The sequence below is a fragment of the Lactuca virosa genome, chromosome 6 (assembly GCF_052849685.1).
Source record: "Lactuca virosa cultivar CGN04683 chromosome 6, Lactuca_virosa_CGN04683_v6, whole genome shotgun sequence".
NCBI classification, from domain to species: Eukaryota; Viridiplantae; Streptophyta; class Magnoliopsida; order Asterales; family Asteraceae; genus Lactuca; species Lactuca virosa.
Window position 1 is genome coordinate 48,909,670 of NC_136431.1, and position 25,294 is coordinate 48,934,963.

General features: G+C 36.8%; 1 protein-coding gene, 1 long non-coding RNA gene and 1 other non-coding gene across 8 annotated transcripts; all 3 read left to right on the forward strand.

The window, feature by feature from the left end:
* The first annotated feature begins 3,068 nt into the window (after positions 1-3,068).
* LOC145121511 (uncharacterized) lies at positions 3,069-3,497 on the forward strand. Its single transcript, XM_079057248.1, has one exon. The coding sequence runs from the start codon at positions 3,069-3,071 to the stop codon at positions 3,495-3,497; it is 429 nt and encodes a 142-aa protein (XP_078913374.1).
* A 3,301-nt stretch (positions 3,498-6,798) lies between these two features.
* On the forward strand, positions 6,799-6,905 carry LOC145123174 (small nucleolar RNA R71). The gene has a single exon (XR_013715046.1). It is a non-coding gene; the product is annotated as a small nucleolar RNA R71 (small nucleolar RNA).
* A 7,503-nt stretch (positions 6,906-14,408) lies between these two features.
* LOC145119669 (uncharacterized) lies at positions 14,409-17,643 on the forward strand. Of its 6 annotated transcripts, none has more exons than XR_013713946.1 (5): positions 14,409-15,206; positions 15,332-15,428; positions 15,593-16,214; positions 17,035-17,212; positions 17,381-17,643. It is a non-coding gene; the product is annotated as an uncharacterized LOC145119669 (long non-coding RNA). The 6 variants fall into 6 exon arrangements; XR_013713949.1 differs by having other exon boundaries at positions 17,035-17,167; XR_013713948.1 differs by lacking the exon at positions 17,381-17,643 and adding an exon at positions 16,643-16,714 and having other exon boundaries at positions 15,593-16,549; positions 17,035-17,345.
* The last annotated feature ends 7,651 nt before the right edge of the window (positions 17,644-25,294 follow it).

Here is a 25,294-nt window from a genome sequence, read left to right on the forward strand (position 1 = left end):
CAAATCAGGCAACTCTAGCCCAAGAATATAAAATACCTAGCCTACTCTCTAGCATGCATTTCTAATATCTCATAAGTATCTCATAAATATCTCGGAAAGTAAACAGTGAAGGGTATTTTGGGAAACCACCGTTCGGGCTACGGCTGATTGTACACACTGCTCCTTCTCGTTTTTCTTAAAATATCTTACTCGGTTTAGAAAAATCATTTCTTTTGAAAAAATTTCTCAAATTCTCAGTTTGAGTCCAAACATACCCGAATGTGCATCCGAATCCCTCAAACCAAGGCTCTGATACCAACTTGTAACAATCTAAATTTTCAAACCAAATTTTTCATTTTTAAAACACATAAAACTCATATATTATATTTCATAAAAACCACAAGTGTCTCAATGTCAACATAAATCCACAAACGACAGTCAAATCCCACAATCCTCAACATAGTCTCGAACAGGTGTGTACAATCATGCTGGGGCCTTCCCGCGATCCTGAGAAGTACCTGAAACACATATCACACCACATGGTAAGCACAAAGCTTAGTGAGTTACCCAAAATACCACATACACAAATAATAAGCCTCTCATGGGTATAACTCGGCATGGACCCTCCAGTCTCATGCGTCTCGGTGTGGACCCTCCGGTCATGTGTCTCAATGAGGACCCTCCGGTCTCACAGCTCGGTTTGGACCCTCTGGTCCTGTCTCAGTGGAAACCCTCCGGTCTCACAACTCGAGTTGGACCCTCCGGTCCTGTCTCAGTGGAAACCCTCCAGTCCCACAACTCGAGTTGGACCCTCTAGTCCTGTCTCAGTAAAACACACAATATAGCATATATATCACACAGACAAAATGCATAATATCACATAACTTAAATAAGCACATAATACCCTCTGGTCACACATAGATACCACTCATGGTAAGTATAGTGAGGAAACTCACCTCGTAAGAAATCGAATAACCTCGAACTCGAATCACCGGTCTAGCCTCCGCCTAACACATACGATTATTATCCCTAATTAATAGCAGCTCTCAAAGAAGCTAGACTAACCCTTCTACAAGCTCACAGAAAGGTAAAAGACTATTTTACCCCTCCATGGCCTTAATAGTCCACAATTTGACCAAACCCTAAAAGTCAACTAAAAGTCAACGGCAGCAAGTACGTCGCACGTACCAGACTCCTACGATGGGCCTACTCCAACGCCATGCATGCATCGGGGATTCCCGACCCTACGATGCGTGTACTAGGATTACGCTCATCGTACGTCCCAGTTTTGCTCTTCCTACTCATTTGGTCCTAATCCGTTAAGACCTTAGCTCATATCATAGATCTGGACTCCCTAAGGGCTCTTACTCCATAAAGTCTGTGACTTTAAGCCTTTGCATGGCTGATAAAGTCACAAACACCCAAAACTCTCATTCCCTTATCTCAAAATGCTCATATCTCATGCATGGGTTGATTCACATGTCCAAGTCTTGATTTTTATGACATTATATCACTAAAGACACTCAAAGGAGCTGATCATAGTCTCTGGAGCTTAATATCTCATAAAGCATCTAACTTTGGGACCAAAACCGTAAAATGGTCTAACATGATGCACAAAACAAAAGAGTAAGAAAGCTTTGAGCTTTATACCTCCAAATGAAGCTCCCAACGCATATATGCTCAGATCTAAAGCCTGAAATCCCACTCCTTCTTCTTCAAGGCTCCTTCTTCACTCCAAAGAAACACAAAATCACTCAAATGCTCTCAAATGGACACACACAAGCTCAAGAACAAGGATTAGGGTTTGAGAGGGTTGTTTGTCTGAGAATGGTGGCCAGGAATGAGGCCATCATATCCTTTATATAGGGACACACCCAAATTAGGGTTTTCACTATGGGCCTAGTACGCCCAGCGTACTAGGTGGCTTCCGCGTCAAAAACACGCATATGAGTACGCTGAGTGTACACTCGCGTATGCCCCGCGTACTCATTTACCTCCTTTTCTCAATAAGGGCTAAACTTGACAATTTACCAAAAGAACAAGGGCTTATAAGGTATACCTGGTCTTGGGATGTTACAGTCGTGTATATATATTTGTTAGTTTAGCCCATTATTCTGGTCCATTATAGCACTGTGTATTATATGTGATGTATATATTTATTCCATATCAATTCAAAACAAGAATTGTGGGAAATTATCCTTTATAATAAATACATGTGGGTTGTGAGAATTGCAATAGGCCGCATCTGACAAAAGATTGCCATTTGGACGAAAACGGGAATAGGAATGCTCAAGTTTGCTACTCTAGTGGAGACCGCTATGATGAAGATTGGAGAAAGCCAAAGAAGGAATGGTTGTCGTATGAGGAATACAAGAAACAAAAAAGAAGAAAAATTTAGGAACACCGGCCAGGGCTTTTGCCAAAAGGAACAACCACAACCTGAGAAAAATGTGGACTTAGAGTCAATGCTTCATAGATTCATGGAAGCTTCTGAAAAACATCATGATGCAGCTGATTCCACCATGAGAAATCATCAAGCATCCATTAAAAATATTGAGGCTCAACTCGGGAAATTAACTACATTAGTTAACGAATGGTTACCTCCTAAAAATCCCGATAATAAACCACAACCGCATGTCATGGCCATAACTACTAAAGAAGACACTATATCTGAGTTCTTGGAGGAATTAGAAGAAGAAACAAAGCAGCCTGAATCACAGCCAAAGCGGAAGAAAATCGAAGAAAAAAATCTTGCTGAAACACTGACCTCACGACGTGGGGAACCAATCTTCACGACGTTGGCTCAGTCTGGGCAGAAAAATATTTCTGGTGCTCAAGCTTATCAACCTCCTTTACCATTTCCTTCTCGAGCCAGAGTGCATCCGTTGGAACTAGAACATAAAAAGTTTATGCAACAAGTTAAGGGTATTGCGATCAATACTCCATTTATTTAATCCTTAGCCAAAGTTCCCGAATATGCAAAAAAAATTTAAGATTTACTCGACACTCGCCAACAACTAGAGAAGACCTCCAAGGTAGTTCTTAGTGAGCAAAGTTCCATGGTTATTATGGAGGGAATACCAAGGAAAATGGGAGATCCCAGACGCCTTACACTTCCATGTGAATTTGGAAATAACACGAATACATATGCTTTATCCGATTCTGGAGAGAGTATTAATTTGATGTCGTATTCATTCTACCAAAAGCTCAACCTTCCAAAATTGAAGGCTACAAGGATGACAAGTCATATGGCTAATCATTCGATAACTCATCCTCAAGGCATAATTGAGGACATATTGGTAAAAATTGGAAAATTTATTTTTCTAATCGAGTTTGTGGTGCTAAACTTGAAGGAGGATGAAGATGTCCCAATAATCCTTGGACGCCCATTACTTAATACCGAGCGAGCATTGGTGGATATTCGCGAGTCAAGGCTTACCTTACGAGTTGGAAATGAGGAGATGACTTTTGGAGTTAGAAAAATTGATAGAAGAAGGAAAACGAGCTTCGGGAGTTAGAAAAATTCAATCAAACTATTTTATCAAGTGAGGATAGAAGAAGAAAAATTGATGAGGACAAGGAAAACGAGCTTCGGGAGTTAGAAAAATTGATAGAAGAAGAAATTCAATCAAGAGAACAAGTAAAGCGTACAAAGCCAAGAGTTTCAATTCCAATGGTCTTTGAGGTTTTCGCCTTTAAAACTCCAAAGTCTCCGGTGAGTGAACAAAGTGAAGAAACTATTTTCTCAAATGAGGATGAAGAAGAAGAAATTACACAAGACTTGAGCAAGCAGACTTTGGATAAGGTGGATATTGAAGCTCAGGAACAACAAAAATAAAAGGAGAACCAAAACTTGTTACGAAGAATAAAGGGTTGAAACGAAAACACGCGGAAGGCGATAATAAAATGAAGAAGGAAAATTCTAAGAAAGCCTATTTAAGAAGGGTGCAAACTTATAAGAAAAGATGGAAGGAACAGAAGGTTCAAATGAAGATCGTACCTCCAACCAATACTACGTAGGGTAGCACGGATTCCGGCTCATGACTCCATAAAAAAAAGTGCTTCTCGGGAGGCAACCCGAGCTCGGTTTGCATTTTATTTTATCCTTTTTATGTTTAGTAAAAATTGATAGAAGGAGGAAAACGAGCTTCGGGAGTTAGAAAAATTGATAGAAGAAGAAATTCAATCAAGAGAACAAGTAAAGCGTACAAAGCCAAGAGCTTCAATTCCAATGGTCTTTGAGGTTTTTGCCTTTAAAACTCCAAAGTCTCCGGTGAGTGAACAAAGTGAAGAAACTATTTTCTCAAGTGAGGATGAAGAAGAAGAAATTACACAAGACTTGAGCAAGCAGACTTTGGATAAGGTGGATATTGAAGCTCAGGAACAACAAAAATAAAAGGAGAACCAAAACTTGTTACGAAGAATAAAGGGTTGAAACGAAAACACGCGGAAGGCGATAATAAAATGAAGAAGGAAAATTCTAAGAAAGCCTATTTAAGAAGGGTGCAAACTTATAAGAAAATATGGAAGGAACAGAAGGTTCAAATGAAGATCGTACCTCCAACCAATACTACGTAGGGTGGCACGGAGTCCGGCTCATGACTCCATAAAAAAAAGTGCTTCTCGGGAGGCAACCCAAGCTCGGTTTGCATTTTCTTTTATCCTTTTTATGTTTAGTCATTTTATTTTATTTTTTATTTTGGTGTGTTTTATTTTGTGCGTTTTTATTTTTGGTATGTTTTAAAAATTAATTGTGTGATGGTAGTTTTCTACTTTCCAACAAATGTTTGTTTTGGTCGCAGAATTATTAGAGTATCGAAAGAAAGAAAAGAAAAAAAGAGACAACATAAAGCGAACGAGAGAAGTCGTGTGATTTAGAGAAAAAGAATCGAAGCCCATAATTTTTTATAAGTGTGGGGTGAGTTTCATGTGCGAAGAGAGATTAGAGAAAAAAGAGGGGTTCCAGAAAAATAAGGGTCTTAGAAGAGTCTTAATCCATTAAGAGATCAATTGCACTTTTTTGAAAAGCAAAATTGTTGCAAATCTATATTCTGTCAAGACCCAGTTTTCACGACGTGAGCCTTTACTTCTCACATCGTGAGCTCGATGCCATCACATTTTCAAGATCAGTTTATATCTTACTCACGTCGTGATTTTCACTAATCACGTCGTGCGTGGTTAAATATGGCATTTCACTCTACTCTTTCTTACAATGTGGTGTATGCTTTCCCGCATTGAGATGCTTTGCTTTGAAGATTTTATGCACCACTTTTTTTTAAAGATGCAAGTTTCTGATTCACATCTTTCTAACACATTCACACATATCAATGAAGTCCAAGTTCCAGTACATATTCAAGATGTTCAAGTTTTCCACATGCTTTCATAATTCGATCTCGCCACTACTATCCCAGGGGAGTTTGTTCCTTTTTCTCCCTTTTTTATTATTTTTACAGTTTTATGCATACAATGAGGGCATTGTATGAAATAAGTGTGGGTTAGGGGGTCGCAAAAAGGAAAATTGCTATAAAATTTTAAAAATTAAAAAAAGATTTGAATCAGCCAATGCATAACTTGTAGCTAAGTTCCCGAATTGACATGGAAAAGTTAAACTTACCGGGTCCCCCATCTTCTTTGGTAGTTTGTTCAACATCACAGCTAAGCAATTCTCGTTCAAAACCACGTTAGATGCCTCCTCCATCTTCTTTCTATTGGTGAGAGGCCCTTTAAGAACTTAGCATACTTTGGAATTTGAGCCACAGCCTCAATGAATGGGATGTTGATTTAGAGGGACTTGATGTGCTTTAGAAACTTCTTATTGTCTTCATTATGTTATCTTGTCTAGTTCAGCTCGGGAATGGCAATGAAGGCTGATATGGATTTACCGGGGGGTTTTATTTTCTTCAGTCGACAAACACGTCGTGTCCTTCTCCTAAACACGTCGTGTTGAGTCTTCAGCATGCGATTCTTGGTTTTCTTTGTCTACTTCTTGCACTACTTTTGGATCTTCACTTGGGATTAGGGCTAGAGGTGTGATAATTTTTCCACTCCTAGTTGTCACAACATTGATGTGTGCCCCTCTCGGATTTTGCTCGGTGTTGCTAGTAAGTTCGCCTGGTGACCGTTCATTGAATTGCTTAGCAAGTTGCCCGAGTTATTTCTCGATGTTGAGGATTGAAGCTTGCTGATTCCTCATAAGGGCTTGTTGATCTCTCATCATTGCTTGTTGATCTTACATCAATGCATCGGTTTCATCATGCCTTTTTTCTGACGTGGCTGCAAAGCGAGTGAGTATTGCTTCAAGATCCGTCTTCTTTTCGGGCACCGGTTCTTCTTTTTGATAGTACCCTCTCGCCATTTGTTTGTACTTCTCCTCCTTGGCCTTCTTGTATTCATCATATGGTAGCCACTCCTTTTCGTTTTCCTCCAATATTCATCATACCTATCCCTACTTATATAACACACTTGTGCCTTCCGGTTTCCATTCTCGTCAAGGTCACAATCTTTTGTGAGATGTGGGCCACTACAGCTATCACACCCCACACAAATGGCATGGATGAATTGGTTCATCTTTGTCATTCGACGGTTCATGCTTTCCAATTTGTCCATTACCACCCCATATCATCTAAAGTTGCATTCACCGTCCCTCGTGTCGTGTCATTTCGAGGGTTATGATATTCTCTTGAGTGTTTAGAGAATTCTTCAATCAACTCATTTATCACAGTTGGTGATTTCTTCATGAGTGGTCCTTGTGAGTCAAAGAGCTACCTGGTTCTCATAATTACTCCATCATAGAAAATGGAGACTTCCTGTTGCATATTGAGGTCATTCGGGGGACAATTTCTCATCAACCCTTTGTATCTCTCCCATGCTTCATAAAGTGATTCGCCTCCTTGATGTTCCAAATTGGCAATTACTTTCTTTAACTTTGAGACCTTCGAGGGGGGGGGGGCAGAACTGTTGAATGAACTCTTCACGCATCTTTGGCAATGTGGTTATTGATCCTGGAGGGAGTGCCTTCAACCAATCCTTTGTGGCACCCTTGAACGTAACATGTAGCATCCTAAGTAGCACGATCCCGTGTGACACATTTGGAATGTTGAAGTAGTCGGTTATGTCATTGACTTCGTCAATATGCTTATAGGCATCTTCGTGATCCTTCCCGTAGAATGGGATGTCCTTCAGTTAGGCGAGTATGTGACCCTTCAGCTGAAAGTTTGCTGTTGTTGGAATGGTGGGTTGCACAGGACCTCGTCTAGTATCCTCACACATCCTCTTCTTGTATTCCTTCATGGATATGTCTGCAATATCTGTCATCTCTACTTCTGACTCGGATTCACTCTTTTCTTCAGACTTGGGTGTTTCGGGCTCGTAATCCGCTGCTTTCTCTTCTTGAGTTTTCTCGAAGCTCTCAAAGCCGCTTGATTCCCAAATTTCTTTGTCCTTCTTTTTGCAGAAAATTGATTCTGGTTCTTCCAATGGTGGAACTACTGTAGAATTGGAGCTCCGGGTCATAAACTAACTGAAACAAAACAGAAAATCACGCGTAAAACGAACAAAAACGAAAAATGGAAACACGAGAAACACGAGGTGTTCAAAAATGACCACGCCATGTTTTATGCATAAACAGAATAAACAGATTAGAAAATTAAAACAGAAAAACTTGTAACTTTATATGAGATAAATCTCACACAAAGGATCGATAACAATTAGCAAATAAAATCAACTATTTAGAACCGTTCCCCGACAACGGCACCAAAAACTTGATACGTGCGAGATATACTAGTTTTAATCCTAACTAACTTAAACAAAAACCAACACACGATAGGCAGTGTACCTAATCGAATAGTAGTTTAGTGCAAGTAAGTATGGTATCGAACACAGGGAACGGTAAAACAATTAAAACTATTACTAATGTTAACTAATTAAAACAATTATTAAAGGGGGGGTTTCTCTAGTTTTGCAAGACTAGAAACTTATACAATCAATTAAGCACTTAACAAAGAAACAATTAACAACTAATTGAAGGACAAAAGATGATAGAATCAAGATTATTAAAGAGACTTCCATTTAGATTCGATTCACTTACTCCTATGGTTGATTTCGTGGCAAGTGCAATGGATTAATGTATTATCAATTACCGATTTCTAATATGATTAGGTTCATGTTCACTATTACTAATCCTTTAGCAAACAAATTAATTCAAGCAGTGATCAGTTGATTAAATTAACAAGTTTCCTAGTATTAAGTTCGAATCGTGCAATACTTGTAATGGTGGTTAATTAAATTGGTTGGTTCAATTAGCTCATATATGGTTGGTCATCATATATAGCTCACACATTAACTTACTTATTTTCTTATTAACCCTAGGTTATTTTCACAACACTAGGCTTACAATCTTGATGGTAACAAAATCATAAGAGGCAAGCAATCAAGAAGATGTTCATACAATCTCAATTTACTTAGTAATTAACAAAAAATAATTATCATTAACACATAAGGTTCTTTTAACAAACTTAGCATGATAAATAATTAATTAACATATTCCATAACCACAAAATCAACTCATAGTCATAAGATCCTCTACTCTAAAAGAAATTAGGGTGTTTAGCCCATGACTTTAGCAGAAACAATCATAAAAACGAAATTCAATAATACAAACATGATGTAAACAAGGGAATTAAGTAAAGTGAATGTGATTTTGCCTTAGATCTCTTCAAACAAAAGCTTATAGTCCAATTCTATAATCCACAGCTCCTAGGTATGTCTCTGACCTCCAAAAGTCGCTAAAACCTCCAGCATCAGTTAGGTTTATGAAAAGAAACGATCCTTAAATAGATTCTGAAAAACGGTGCAACACGGCGTGTTCTAGGACCCAACACGTTGTGTTCTTCATTAAAAATGCATGTCCGACAAGGCACTTTTCCATCGGGATTTTCCATCTCAACATGTCGTGTTTAGTGATAACACACCGTGTTCTTCTTCAATTTCTTCTTTTTCTTCAAAATCCAAGATCCAAACTTCCAATTGCCAATTCTGCTTCCTTTTCCTTCCGATCATGTCTTTGTTGTTGCAAATGAAATTTTAAACTAATTAAGTACATTTTGTTCAATATTTTAAACAAATGCAACATAAAATATTAAGATAATGCATTAATTATGTGATTAAATATGTCAATATCATTGCATGTAATTGGGAGGTTGTTGGTAAGGTGGGCATGGGTATTGTTGGTTGTTGAACATTTGTGGTGGATAAGGTTGGTAGTTAGGATATTGGTTGTAGAGAGGTTGTTCTTGTGGGTACATTGAGTATTGGTACATTTGAGGTTGTTGGTAAATGGGTTGTTGTGGTTGATGTGCTTGTTGGTGTTGAACTTGAAGAGCATTGTTTTGAGGTTGGTTGTTTTGGTTTTATGGTTGTGGTTTTTGATAATTGGGTTGATTTGGGTGAGGAGGGGGTTGATTCCAATGTGGAATATCTACGAGAGGTTCTTGATGTTGTTGTGGTTGTCTTGGTTGTTGGGGTGGGGTATTGGCATCTTGATGGTGTGGGTTTAGGTTAGGATTGTGAGGTGGAGTGTGATTCATGGCTATGTAGTTTTCAAACGGAACGTCTTAAAAGAAGATACCAACAATTGCAGAACTCGATTCGGTGTCGGTACCACTTGAAGTATGAACTTGGTGTTCTATGTTGATTAGTGGAGAAGAGGAAGAAACTTGAACGAGTTGTTGTTTTTTTGCTTGTCTATCTAACGCTTTCAACCTTTTTTCTTCTTATTCAATCTCCGGATTGTAGAGTAGTTCACCGGTTCTTGTAGAACTTGGCATAAACAATCAAATAACAATAACCAATTCCCCCGGTAACGGCGCCAAAATTTGGTGGGATGTTCAGTCCACCAAGAAAATTACACCCTTTGTTTGAAAATAAAACATAATATAATGGTAAAAAGGGGTATCGATCCTCGGGGAAATGGTTGTATTCAATCACCAATGCAATTTAATAGAACAAGTGTAATAAAACTAACTAACTACAACTAAACTAAAAGGGGGGGTTTTGTGACTGTTCGAAAACTACAAGTCTTGATGTAACATCCCAAAAATCATGACAAAATTTTCATTTTAAAACCATTCCCAAGGTACAATTGATAGAGTTATAGGTTTATCCCAAGGAAATAAAATGATGACATTTCTTATTAGTTGGTATTTGTACTCAAGGTACAATTGATAGTGTTATAGGTTTATCCCAAGAAAATAAAAGGAGGACATTTCTATTGATTAGAAAGTAAATCATATCAAGTAAGATTTAATTTATCCGTTATTATCATTAAGGCTTTAGATAGTTCTTACCGGTTTATATCTCAACTATATATTTGAAAACTTAAACAAAGGTTTCATAATACTGCTTTACCATGTAAAATATAATTATAACTACTATAGTTGTTAATAAAGTTGATTTGGTATCTTATGCCAAATCTTAGACATTCATTAGAAAGGAAGTCATACATCATAGTGCATAGTCCCTTAATAATTCATTTTCTTTACTACTTAGTGAAAATATCATTAGGAATCTTTTATATATAAAAGATTTACATATATCAAATGAACTACATTATTTGCCTTCAATTGTCCCTTTCTTGAAGTTAGAAAATGTGAATGTTATTTATAAAGATAACATTGTAAAAGACGAGTTTGATTTAAAACAATTTTAATTCATAAGTATTTTGTAGATAGAACTTGTTAGTTATAATACTTTACAGTTCTTATTAAGAGATCTAGTCTCATAAAAAAAGATTTTAATCATTTTCGAATATGAAGATGGTCATTATGAAAAAAAGATTTAAGTAAATAGTCAATCATTCATAAATTAACTGAGACATATATTTAGACAAGCTAAATTAAAACATATATTGTTACAAAACAAATCTTGTTTCACAATACAAGTACATTATGTTCCTACCATAATTAATACACTAAACTCTAAGAGTGCAGTTCCAACTTGATTGTGCTTAGCTGGTTACTCTTCTGTAATATCTGCAAGCTATTTACAAATATTAGATTAACATTTAAGTGCCAAGTACTTGAGTGTTATATGAAAATTATGAGTTTTGACTAGTAGATACCTGAAGTACTAGTCTCTTCCAGGCTTTCTTTCCATATATGAGGAGCAATTCATCTTCTAGTGTCCAGTTTGTCAACAGTAGAAACATGGTCCATCTATGTGCGCCTTCTTGCGTCTATTGGGCTTAACGGAGCCATTTCCATGAACTAATGGCCTTTTAGAGCACACCGGGTGACTCTTTTCAACCTTGCATTCTTCCTCTGTATGAACTGGTTCATACCAAAAATCATTGTATCTTCGAAATATTTGCTCAACCTGACGAAACATATAAAATGCTTCTAAGCCTTCCAGTTCCTCCCAAAGTTCTGGAATAACTGAATACAATATCTCTTTAGAAACATCATCAGAATCATTGCAATGCTTCTACCAAACATTATGATTATGTATGTTCTTAATATCAGGTTGTTCATGAATGGGCCCTTTAAGAACGTACAACTTATTATCCCTTTGGATTTTTTCTTTCAAACCACGCATCCATTGGATAATATTGTACCCTTCGAATATTAAATGTTCACGTTGATTTACATGATCATACTGATGCATGGTTGTGAAATTAGATTTGGTTCTCATCTAAAAGATTTAACAAAATTTATTTAGTATTTTCAATATTTAAACTCTTTACTAATAATTAATACCCTTTTTAGTTTCCAAAAACATTAATTATCAAAGTCTAGGATCCAAGTTGCAAAACAAATAAATGGTTAGGTATCATTTATCCATCCATTTGAATCCAACCCGGTAGATATTGATTATCAATTATATTTTACTATATAATTCCTAGCTTTATGGGATCGCTAATAACAAATTTAATTAGACATGTTTGATCTCATCTATTCCTCGAAACTCTATTGCTTAGGTATCCTTTATCATAAAATATTTCCGATCAAATCATTCAGTTCAAAAAACTTGTGTAATCGGCCTATAACTTGGTTATAGAAATGGTGACCATCAAAAGATAGCACTAGGCGGTTAGGTATCATTTATCCCACTAATGCATACAAGAGATGTGCTGAGTGTTTTTCAAAATGGATTGCATAAATTTGAGTTTTGTAAGGGGTTTTTATATGTTTTATAATTCTAGTTTTTAAAAAATATGACATCATGATTATTACATGCATATAATAAGCCAAGGTACCAAATTTCAAAATAAAAATACTTTTAAAGGTTCTATATAAAATGCTATTTTTTATATAATTTAATGCAATTCAATTTTAAATTTAATAACTAGTATTAAGTTTGAGTTTGAGTGCATTTGAACATTTTATATCTTTAATAAAACTTCCTTTTATTACTTATATATTTGGAGTTTGTATAAGGTACAAAAATCACCATTTTAAAACTTATAATTGAGAATTTAAAATTTTACCGTTATTAACGTTTTTATAAAACCGGTTTTTTTTTTAAAAAAATAACTTATTACATCTTATGTTTACAATATAAATTTTGAAAAACAAACTCCATATGATGTTTATTTTTTCCAAAATTATTTTAGTATGTGAAAAACTAATTTATCAACCACACATAATAATTGCATAAAATAAACAAAACAAACATGCATAAAAAAATATGTGCATAAACGTAACCAACTAATGACATTTTTGTGAGCCAACACAAAGAATGTCAAGCCCATTCCTAAAGGGACATTTAAAGGGGCCAAAAATCTTCTTGTAATGTTGTTGTAGAAGCTCCCACTTGAGAAAACACCCATTGCTTGCAAAAGATTGAAAAAGTTTCTTGAAAACAATATTTCAGCAACTGTCGCTAAAAGTCCAACATCCCTTAAGAAACAGATTTAGTGACACTTTTCATAAACTGTCACTAACTTCCCAGCATGCTACTTAAACTCAAAAAATGCACTTTTGTCTTAAAAAAATGAATCCAATTTCATTTTTTGTTACATTTTTATACAAATAAATTATTTCAAAAATGTAATCTATTACTTACAAAAATAAACCAAAAAAACTAATCTGTTTAATTTATTACATACCATATGATAAATAAATTATTACAATCATTTTTATAACAAAAACAACAAACAAAACAACATAATAGCACATTGGTCATTGGCTAGTTTATGCACATCATACATATCAACACACACATAAAACAACCTTTGTTTTTCTAAGACAACTTTAAATGACAAAAGATGAATGAAAACTTGTCATAAAAAAAACAATTATAAAGTTGTCATAGAAAATATGTATGAACTCATTTTCTTACAAAAACAAGTTATCCATATTTTCCAAAAACTAAGATTTACAAAAATCATAAAATCTAACCAAACTTGCAAGGTGGCTCTGATACTAATTGTTGGGTTTTAGTTCAAAAATAGTTTCAAAAACTTATAAAATGGCAAACGGAAGACTTCAAATTTTCAAACATAAGAAGCTAGTTACAACCTACCAATGATCATCTTCCACAACCAAAGAAAAAGATGAAGAAATAACAACCTTTGTAGTTCTTTGGGTCCCTTGGGAGGCTTTTGAAGTTGATGGAGAATATGGAACCTTTGAGACACCAATAATAACTCAACTTGATGTAAAGATGCTTAGTTTTTGTAAGAAAACTCTTCAGCTTTGAACCAAACTCAATTATAGTTCAAAGAGAGCATATACAAGCAACAAATCTTCAAGTATTCAAAGCAAGAGAAAAAAGGGAGAGTGTAGAACTACTCAAGGCCATTCCTTCAAAGAAGAGTGCCCAAAAGTGCAAGCAACTAGCCATTTAAAGCATCTACTTAATCTAAAGGTCCTTAACCATTAAGAACTTTAGACAAGCTTGTACCCCATGCTTTCACCCATACTCATTTCTTTTGAATAAACAAAGTCAAAAGCCTTACATCTTATCCCTAACTCTTGTTTCGGCCATAGAGTAAAAAGGAAGAAAAGAAGAGTTAAAATTTTATAAACAAAGTTTATAAAATTTAAACTTTGTCTTTAGGTAACAGACAAAATGACTCAACTAGTCCAAAAGGTTGTGCATGACTTATTAATTCACACCATATAAAATAATATATTACTTGTTATTGTAAATAATTATTTCCATTATTTAAATATTTTCCCAATTTATTATAAGAGTTTATGAATATTTATTAAAATCAATTATATATATAAATTATGAAACCCCCTTATGAATAGTAAAAAATGCTCATTTTTTATTTTAGCCCATGTACTTTTTATGTTTGTAGGTTTTGTCAATTTTAGTCCATGGTAAAAAATATATATGCATCCTTGGTGTTGTAGGTTTTGTCAATTTTAGTCCATGGTAAAAATTATATATGCATCCTTGGTGTTGAATATGAGGCCGACCTCATTTCAAGGGTCGATCCATCCAAATGAACATCCCTACTCATTTCCACCAACTAGTAAGAATTAAATTGGTGTCCTCATAACAGACTGTCTAAGACAACAGGATTGGATTGCTATCGAATTCCTACCGCCTTCTTTTTTGTTTTATTTATTCCTCTCCTTACATCACCTTGGCTCGATCGTCGATAGCTACCACCACCATTACGTTCTCTCCCGATCAGAATCCATCTATCTCTCATCGACTTCTTCTTTTGTTTGGGTTTTTGTGTCTTCCTCTTCAATTGAAACTTCAAACATCAATGGCTTCGCTTAGCCCTCAATTCCCCGTTTCGTTTTACTCCATCGACTTCTGCCGACATCGGCAAAAGCTTTAACCAAAACTCATGAATTTTCCTCTTCTGTCTGATCCCTTTTTCCTCTTCACTCACTAGATTCTTTCCGGATTTTATGTCGACTGAAACACTTGGTGGGCTTCCGATGTTCCATTCGCTCTCGCCTTCTTCTCTATTTTATTACGACTCGGAATGAGTAGTGATGGTATTTAGAAGAAAGTGTATTTTTGAAAGCCAAGGGTTTCGTGGCCTACGATTGATTGGAGCATAAAACGGTGAACGATGGAAGATGAACATGTATCAATTTAAAGATTGAACAGAAACAGCCTAACTGGAAACGGTGAGGTAGTCCCTTAGTCGTGAACAGTCGTCTCTTTCTAATCTCGGCATCACCTTTTAGCTGTTGATGCCGACTTCGGCTTCTGGAAGTATTATACCGCCTATAATCTCCAATACCTTTACTCCTTCATAGGTATCTATTTCCATTTTCACATCCAATCTGAACTGGGTTCATATCTACAGTATATACAAGTAGAGGATCCCCAAACTTTGGGCTATAACGTTCATCTGTTCTTCTGTTTATCTGCCTTTGTGAAGGAAAACTACTGAAGCAATCATAATCGGGAAAGTTCAAGATGGTCGCCTCAGATAAAATTTAATCATTTTGTAAAGCCAAAAGATAGTGGCGTTTAAGGTACTATCTGTTACCATTCCCAGTTTTAGTAGTATTTGGATTTACATGTCAAAAAAGTTTCTTTCATTTTCGGTTTTGAGATAAGAACTATATGTAGAGACATATAAGCTTATTATATTTCAAATTTATCTTTAGAAAAGTTGTTTACTGATTCCAATTTTCAGGCAGTTTGAGCGACTAATTAGGACCAACCGACTTCTATACCCTTACATTTTTGCAGGTTTTGATCATCAGCTGTGTGGGGTGACCGGGAAAGGTAAGAGGGAAAGAAATCACGGTTCTGTTTGATCCAACTAATGCTTATAGTGTCATTGGCCAACTAAAAAAATCTTTTTATCCTTTTGGTTTAAGAATTAGACATGATCCTTTTAATTTTTTTAGTTTCATAGGGTAACGAATTTGTTATGTTGTAGGTCAGGATGCCAAATTGTAAAAATAATATTTCTTATATTTTGAATTTTTGGATTGAAGATTGAATATTTTTTATGCCTTTTACTTCTTAGGAGATATGGAGGCACCTATCAGGATCCTACCTCCATCTGGTGTCACTGAATGGCATAATCGACCATCTGTTCTTTTTGATTTAAATCTATTTGTTATAAATTTATGGATTTGTTTTTTTTTTCTTTTACAGGTTTCAAAAATTTGAAGGGGTTTGACGATGCTACTTTTTTTCTACTATAGACTAAACCTAATTCCATATTTTTTAGTGAATTGGAGCCAAGGTTTTGAGGTTATTTTGGTGTTATCAATTGGTGTTGGTAGTGGTCGACATTGGCAATAAATGTAAGATATGGTTTGATTTGAACAATCTGGGTTTGATGTTTATCTAATTTTAGTTATACTTTCATTTATGGGATCTACATTTGGTTCTTCTCATGTTTTTGAAGTGGATTTGGTTGTTTGAGTTGTTATTACCAAGTATACTAATCACTTCCCCAAGTCTAGATATAAAAACTATTTTAGTTGTTGGTTGATACTAAATGCTAACATATGTTTGATCTTAGTAAAGGTTACTCATATGCTTGGAAATATTTTACCATTTGTGCTGCCTCAAGCTCCTATTCATTTAATAGCATGCCTCAAGTTGTAATGAATTGAATCTGAGTCAATGGTTAAGAGTAAGGATTTTCACACTGTACTCCAAGAAATCTACTTTTACTTAGGGTATGACAAAGTATCCCATGAATATTTATATGTTTATATTGTTACAGCCTAATAGGTCTAAGAATTGTTTGATGCTAAGGAATATCCTAAATTATACATTGCAAGCCTCAGTTTTAAAGGTAACATTTCATGAAATTGTTTATAAAGACTCGTAGACAAGTGGTGTAGCATAAAAATTTGGGTAAGTTTAATGTTTTCTTGATACACATGAAAAATCTATCCTATTATAGTAATGTCATTTAAATAGATATGGATTCTTCAATTGATAAATTTTACTTTTTCCTAATGTTGTCCATTGCAACATATCGCAGTTTGAGCATAAAATACCTCATATGGCTATTGTAGTTGCTAGACAAGATGAAACCATTCTATTTGATTTCTCTTTCTATTTGTCTTATGTGATGTAATGTGAAATAATTTACTTTTTGTGGATTTGTAGGTGGAAGACAAACAAGAACATGTTTTTTTCAATCCCTGGTATTGTACAATGGAGAGGGAAACCAACAGGATGAACGTGGTTTAAACCGTTAGATGATGAACGGGTTATTGGATTTAAAGATGATGGATGTTAGGTAGGAAATTTTTGGGGAAAACTATGGGTAGCAGGAAAAATGATGGTAGTATCTTAAATATTTTATTCCTTTCAACTGAACTTTCCATATTAGCCAATCTCTTTCCTAATGTTTGTTTCATATTCTGTATTTTACAATTTTAAATTTCTGAAATATTCATGTTCTTTGTTTTTCCTAACTGTGTGATTACAACGAATGAATGTCATTATGCAGTCCGAAAAAACAGATGGTATAGAAGAATAATGAAACGAAGGGATAGGTTGGGTGGAGGGAAAAGAGTCGAGTTGATCAGGCTCGATGACCACGAGAAGCAAAACAAAATCTGTATTTTATTCACTTTCTTATAAATATTGAAGACTTCCAACCCCCGCTACGCGGGGGAACATTCTCTATATCTAATAAATAATCAATTGTATCAAGTTGTTGTTAGTGTGACCCATTAGTATCATATGTTAATTACCAATATCACTTTAATATGATTCTTGAGCATACTAGATCTTTCAGCTTCTACTTGTCGGGCTCTCAGATGCGGAAAGCTTCGTAAAAACTTCAAAATAACTAGACAAATTCGAGATTTATAAAGGAAATCTAGAGGATTTTGGATTTGGTGTGAGAAATAGGAGAAAAGAGAGGCTGCTATTTACAGATCCCATTTTTGGGCAAGGCGCGTTGCGTCTAGAGTCTAGACTAAGGGAGCATCATGCCCTGACATGGTTGGCACTCCCTCCTCCAAAAATGTGACACGTTGCATTTGCTGAGTGGTTCGGCGTCACCCCTTGTATAAGAGTGCGCGCCATGCGTACGAGATTTTCTAAAAATCGTATATTTGTCATATGAGCTCTGTTTTTTATGTTTCTTTATATCCATGTGTAGCTATCGACATGTAATACAACTTTTATTTAGACCCTGTCGTCTAATTCTCACTTTATTTTTAATTTATATTTTTATAAGTCTTAGACTACTAAACTTTGTATAAAAATCATAACGCTTCTATATGAATTCCGTTTTCGACTGTCTTTATATAGACGGAATTGTATTAATGAGATCTTTAACTCTCGTTTATATTGTTTTGCCTAACAATCAACTAATTTTAATTTTGGTTTCTGCGTCGACACAGCTGCGCCGAAACTTTGAAAAATCATAACTTCCTCATATGAAGTTAAATTTGGGCGTTCTCTATATGTACACTCTCGTTTTTGCGATTACTGCAACTTTCATTTAGATTACTTAGGCTAATAAGAAACCCATCTCCGATTCACAAATTACGACACACTTTGTCGTATAGGGTTGAATTTGAAACTTCAAAGGATCATAACTTCTTCATACGAAGTTAGATTTAAGCTTTCCATATATCCCCGAGATCATCTTCATGACTACTTCAACTATCATCAAGGCTATTTATCCAAATTAATAATTTATTTTCACCATTTATTTTATCCCTAATTATTAAGTTATTAGATAAAAAAAGTAATATACACACAAATCACATATATTCAAATAAGTTTTTTTTCATTTATTCATAAAATATTACAATTGTTGGCCGACGTAATTACATCTTTTATAACTAATGCCTAGCGAGAAACGAGGGTGTTACATTGTGGCTCGTCACGGGGTACCTATTTCTATAGTTTTAGATCGTGATTTTCGGTTTACTTCCAGGTTTTGTAAGAGGTTCCATGAGGAGTTGGGTACCAGACTACATTTTAGTACTACATATCATCCGCATATAGATGACCAGAGAGAGGACTATTCAGACTCTCGAGGATATGTTGAGAGCCTGCATCATTGATTTTGGTGGGAGTTGGGACTCCTACCTTCCTTTGGTTGAGTTTCCTATAACAACAACCATCATGTCATCATTGGTATGCCTCCATACGAGCTTCCCTACAGGAAAAGGTGTCGTACCCCAGTTTGTTGGGGAGAGGTTGGACAGAGATTCATGGAGAGCACATAAGTGGTTCTCAAGACGACAGATCTTATTCAGCAGGCTAGACAGAGATTACTAACAGCTCAGAGCCGACAGAAGATTTATGCGGAACGATACCGTTCAGTTTTGGAGTTTCTGGCCAGGGATATGGTACTCTTGAAAGTATCCCCTGGAAGGGTATTATTCGTTTTAGGAAGCGATGAAAGCTAGGCCCCAAGTTTATCAGTCATTTCTGAGTCATGGATTAAGTGGGCAAAGTAACATATCAATTGGATCTGCCGAAGGAGCTCAGTCAGATCCATAGCACTTTCCATGTTTCACAGTTGCGAAAGTGTGTGACCGATAAGTCTGCTACTTTTTCTTTGGATGATATTCATGTTGATGACTAGATGAATTATATTGAGCGATCTATGGCGATTCTTGATAGGAAGATGAATGCCTTTGCACAACAAGATGGTTCGTTTGGTGAAGGTGAAATGGCAGTAACAGAAGGGTTTCAAGTGGACGTGGGAACCTGAGGCAGAGATATGCGAGTACTACCTGAATCTATTTTCAGCTGAGGACTTCGAGGGTAAAATCTAGTTCAAGTGGGGGAGAATTGTAACACCTGTTTCAGGTAAATATTTCATTTATGTTTATGGCAATTAAAGAATTAAAAATGTAGGTTTTATGGTGGCCACAATGTGGTGAAGGATGCACCACGACGTGGTCATGGCCAAATGAACCACGCAACATTTGTGCGCACCACGACATGACAGGTTGTTGGTCACGATGTGGTGGCGGCCAGTATGCAAAACCATATTTTTTTCGGTTTTATGCCTTATTTAAGGGATGTGATGGCTAGGGTTTGCACACCCTCAGCTTCCATCGCCTCCCTTTTGACCTAGAGAAAACCCTAGCCTCCATTGTTGATCTTGTGAGTATTTGTGGTGGTTTTTGGTCCTTTGAAGAAGAAGAAGAAGGTGTCTTTGGTGCATTGTTCCAGCAAGTTGACTTTTGGTCATGTAGCCTTCACAATTGTTTTGTCATGTAGCTGCCACGATGTGGTCTATGGGTGGCCACGACGTGGAGGTCAGCTGGTATGGACTTTGACCGTTGAATTGTTGACCAAATTGACTTTTGGTCAACTTGACGGTTTTAGGGTGTATAGTGAAAGGGTACTTCTATATTGTTGGTTAGGTGATTCTTAGTATCGGTCTTCACTGTCAGAGAGCTGTTGTGCTAGCCTGTTGTTGCGAGGTGAGTCTTCTCACTATATTACCATGTCATAGTAGGGTGTATGCTAGAATAACTGAATCTTAATTGTTGATTGTTGTTATGATAACTCCAAGACTGCTAATAGTCCATAGGGCTGCTGATAACCTATAGGGCTGCTGTGAGCCCACAAGATTGTTGATAGTCCTTAGGACTACTGATAGTCCCAGGGTTTCTGATAACTCATAGTTGTTTATTATGTTGTGATGTATGTGATATTTTAGGAAACTCGCTAAGCTTCGTGCTTGCAGTTGTGGATTTAAATGTGTTTCAAATACTTCAAATGATCATAGGAAGGTGAAAGCTTGATTGTACACACTCATCGGCAGTTTTCGTGATTCCGCATTTTATGATACTTTGAATTTTGGGATGACTGTATTTTGATACTTATGGCTTTCTTGACTTGGTTTTATGGAAACAATGTTTTTATCTAATTTAAAAATGAAAGTTTTGGTTGTGAAAAATTGGACGTTATATGTAATTTTGCATATTTCGCAAGCTTTCAACTACTTTTGTCAAACACTCATATAACAAATAAAAGCTACAGCTTCCAGCTACCAACAACCAACTACCCGCTACCTGCTACCAGCTACCCGCTATCCGGTATAAGCTTCCAGCTAACAATTACTTTTTCCAAAAACGGCCTTCAACTTTTTTTCTTAAGCGTGATACAAAATGGCACGTGATAAATACGACTTTGATCCCATATCTTCATGATAAACAAACTTACTAAGTTCTTTTATTTTATAAATATAAGTCTGCCTTAAAAGTTAAAATATTTACTATTAGTCATATTTAAGTATCATGAACATCTTATATATTTGTAAGGGTGCTTTATGTAAATTTATTGTATATAAATATACTCCCTTCACAATCTCGTGGGGTGGTGAATCATTACTTCTTTATAGTATCAAGAGCCTTCAGATATTTCTTCCCTGCCTCTCGTTTCCCCTCCCTTTGTCGGTTCTTGCCTTTCCTTCTTCCAACTCTTGTGTTTTCTCTCTCTTGATTCAATGGTTTCTTCCTCGTCATCTACCCAGGAAACTGATCTTCCCATGAATACAATTCTCCACTTAATCACTATCAAGTTATCCTCTACAAATTACTTACTTTGGACAAATCAAATGACTCATCTTCTCATCTATCAAGGCGTGTTGGGACATGTTGATAGGTCTTCCTCACTCCCGGACGAATTCACTGATGTTGGAAAGTCGACTCCAAATCCAGCCTTTCAAGAGTGAATTTCAGCCGATCAATGCATCATCCTTCTTCTTCGTGCTTCTCTGACGGAAGAAGCTTTCTATAAAGTTGTCAGTCTCTCTACTCCGCACACGATCTGGCTTGCCCTTGAACGTGCATATGGGAGCTCGTCCATGGAGAGGATTAAAACCCTTCGTGATCAATTACGCCATCTCACAAAGGGTAATCATTATGTTTCTAATTTGATAGACGTTTTAAAAATATTTGCGTCCAACTCTCGGCTATTGGTCAACCTGTTGAGGAATCAGACAAGACTCATTGGTTCATATGTGGTCTTGGAGACGCTTTTGAGACCTTCTCTACGGCTGTCCGAGCTTCCTGCGTCCCCTCTGTTTTTCGTGATCTATTAACACAATCGGAGGGACATGAGATGTTCCTTCAATCGATTCATGGTTCCTCCCCACGTGTTGTTTTTGCTGCACAACAGGACCATCATTACCCTCTCTTGGCGACTCCTTTGCCGACTGAACCAACCGCCTCATTTATTGGCCCCACTCAACAGGGGTCTTTTTCCTCCACTGGTTTTCGAGGTAGAGGTGGTCGTGCTTCTCGGGGTTGTCACGGCCGTAGTCAACGACCCCCTCACTGTCAACTTTGTCGCAACAATGGACACTATGCGTATGCATGCCCTCAACTTGCATCCTTTTCTAATGCATATCCCACTCGTAATTCTGAAATTTCTCGAGATTTTCACACGCAATGTCATGTGAACACTTCTGCACCGAATTGATATGTGGATTCTGGGGCCTCGGATCAAATGGTCTCGTCTTCTGCCTTGGTCACAAATTCCACACCTTCTGTTGGCGAGGCCTCAATTTTATTTGGTAATGACACTTCTCTCCCTATCTCTCGTGTTGGGACTTCCACCATTGCGAATAATGTTTGTTTACATGATGTTTTGGTTATTCCTAACCTTACCAAAAATTTATTGTCCGTCAGTAAACTAACTCGTGACAATGATGTGGATGCTGTTTTTTCCCGCAATTTATTTACTATTCAGGATCGTCCAACAAAGGAAGTGCTAGCACAAGGAAAGTGTGATCATGGGCTATATATTTTATCCACGACTCTGAAAGTTCAAGCTTCTTTTGTTCAACATAAATAAAGGTTCTTATGAATTGTGACATTCTCGATTGGGTCACGTTTCATTTTATACTATTTCGTTATTACGTACTTTGGGACATTTGGAGGTTCGGTTATATGTTCATCTTGTCAGTTAGCTAAATCTTTTCGTTTACCATTTGAGCTTAATCTGAAACGTGCTCTTCGTGTTTTGGACATGGTACATTGCGATTTATGGGGACCATCACCCGTTATTTCAGTTAATGCTTATCGATATTATGTTAATTTGTTGATGATCACTCCCGATTTACTTGGTTTTATCCCCTCAAAGCAAAATCTGAGTTTTTTGGTGTTCTTGATAAATTTATGAAGTTTGTTCAAACTCAATTTTCCACTAAAATAAAAACATTTCAAAGCGATGGAGGAACTGAATTTTTGAACAATAATGTAAAGATGTTACTTAGTGAAAATGGAAACTTTCATCATATTTCATGCCCATATACTCCGCAACAAATCGGACGTGACGGAAACATAGACACATTGTTGAGACTGGGCTCGCCAATGTTATTTCATGCTCATGTACCCACTTCGTATTGTGTTCATTCTTTTGCATCCGCAGTTTATATTATCAATCGCTTAGCTACAAAGGTTCTTTCTTCAAAGTCTTCGTTTGAAGTATTATTTGATCGTATTCCCCCATATGCAAAATTTAAACCATTTGGTTGTCGGGTTTATCTGTACTTAAGGGACTATGCCGCCGACAAGCTTGCTCGAAGGAGTATCGCATGTATTTTTATTGGGTATAACTCTCAATATAAGGGTTAACTATGTCTTGATCCGATCTCATCACGGATTTATATCACTCGACACGCACGGTTTGACGAGATGTGTTTTCCATTCACTGAAATAGCCTCCAACACACCTGTATCCACTCTCACCCTCCATATATTTCTTAATGACGTACCTTTACCCTTCATATCCACATCACCTACTCCTCCTAGACCACCTACAACTACTCTTCCAACTAAGCCATGTGACCTATGTCCACCTCAACCAGCGACTACTCTTCTTCACGATCCACTTCCATCTGATGTCGACTCATCTCCATTAGATCTGCCGCCATCCTCTAGCTCTCAAACCACGCTGCCTTGTAGCCCACAACACTCTTCACCCAACAACCCTCTCCCTTCCTCTAATCAGCCTTCACCGATTGTTACCCCTTCTCAGTCGGACATTGCCTCAAACTCACACACCGGACACCTAATGGTTACCAGTTTGAAAGCAGGCATTTTTAAACCAAAATATAGAGCAGATCTCTCTGAATTTCAAAACCATTGTCTCTCCCATGCGTTATTGATCCCACGCACCACACTCAAGCCATGAGTGACATTAAATTGGTCAATGCTATGCGTATGTAAATGGATGCTCTATATCAAAATAATACGTGGTCCTTAGTTCCACGTCCAGATAATCACAATATTTTTTGGTGCAAGTGGTTGTTTCGAACCAAATATCGTGTTGATGGTTCCATTGATCGTCACAAGGCTCGTCCTGTGGCTCAAGGCTTCAGTCAAGTCCTGAGTGTTGATTTCTCACATACTTTTAGCCCAGTTGTTAAAGCATCTACCATCCAAGTTGTATTATCCTTGGCGCTTGTTAATAACTGGCAGTTACATCAATTAGATATCAATAATGCTTTTCTTCATGGTGAGTTATCTAACAAGGTCTTCATGCAGCAACCCCCAAGATTTGTTGATTCTCGATTCCCGGATCATGTCTGTCAGCTTAATAAAGCTATTTATAGTCTCAAACAAGGTCCTCGGGCTTGGTTTCAACACTTGCATTCTTTCTTGGTGGCTGATGGGTTTCAATGCAGTCGAGCTAATCCCTCTCTTTTTATTTTCAAACGAAGGGCGTGTTTACTATATTTACTTGTCTATGTGGATGAATTGATTCTTACATGCACTAATTCTTTGCTTATTCGGTCTTTCATTAGCAAATTGCATAACGAGTTTCGAATTAAGGACCTTGGGCGTTTAAATTATTTTCTTGGTCTTGAGGCTTCTTACATAGATTCGAGTCTCTTCCTTAGCCAATCCAAATATGCACATGCCATTTTATCTCGGGCAGGCTTGCTTGAGTCAAAACTGGTGGCCACATCATTGTCATCCTCGGCTCCTTTGGTTGTTGATGGTGTGACTTTCTCTGATCCCACCAAGTATCGCTCTTTGGTTAGTGCTCTTCAATATCTAACCATCACGCGCCCCGATATTTCTTATGCAGTAAATCAAGTGAGCTAATTCCTTCATGCTCCGACGGAAGATCATTATCTTGCAGTCAAACGCTTACTCTGCTATATTAAAGACACTATTTCTTTTCGGCTGACATTCTCTCGGCCTAATTCAACAAACTTGGTTGGATACTCTGATGTTGATTGGGCTCGGTGTCTTGATACTCGTCGATCCACTCATAGATACTCGATATTCATGGGGGAAACCTGATATCATGGAGCGCTATAAAAAGCAACCTACTGTTTCGCGCTCAAGTTGTGAGTCTGAATATCGAGCAATGGCAAACACAGGTGCGGAAATAGTATGGCTCACACATCTCCTACGGGAGCTTCA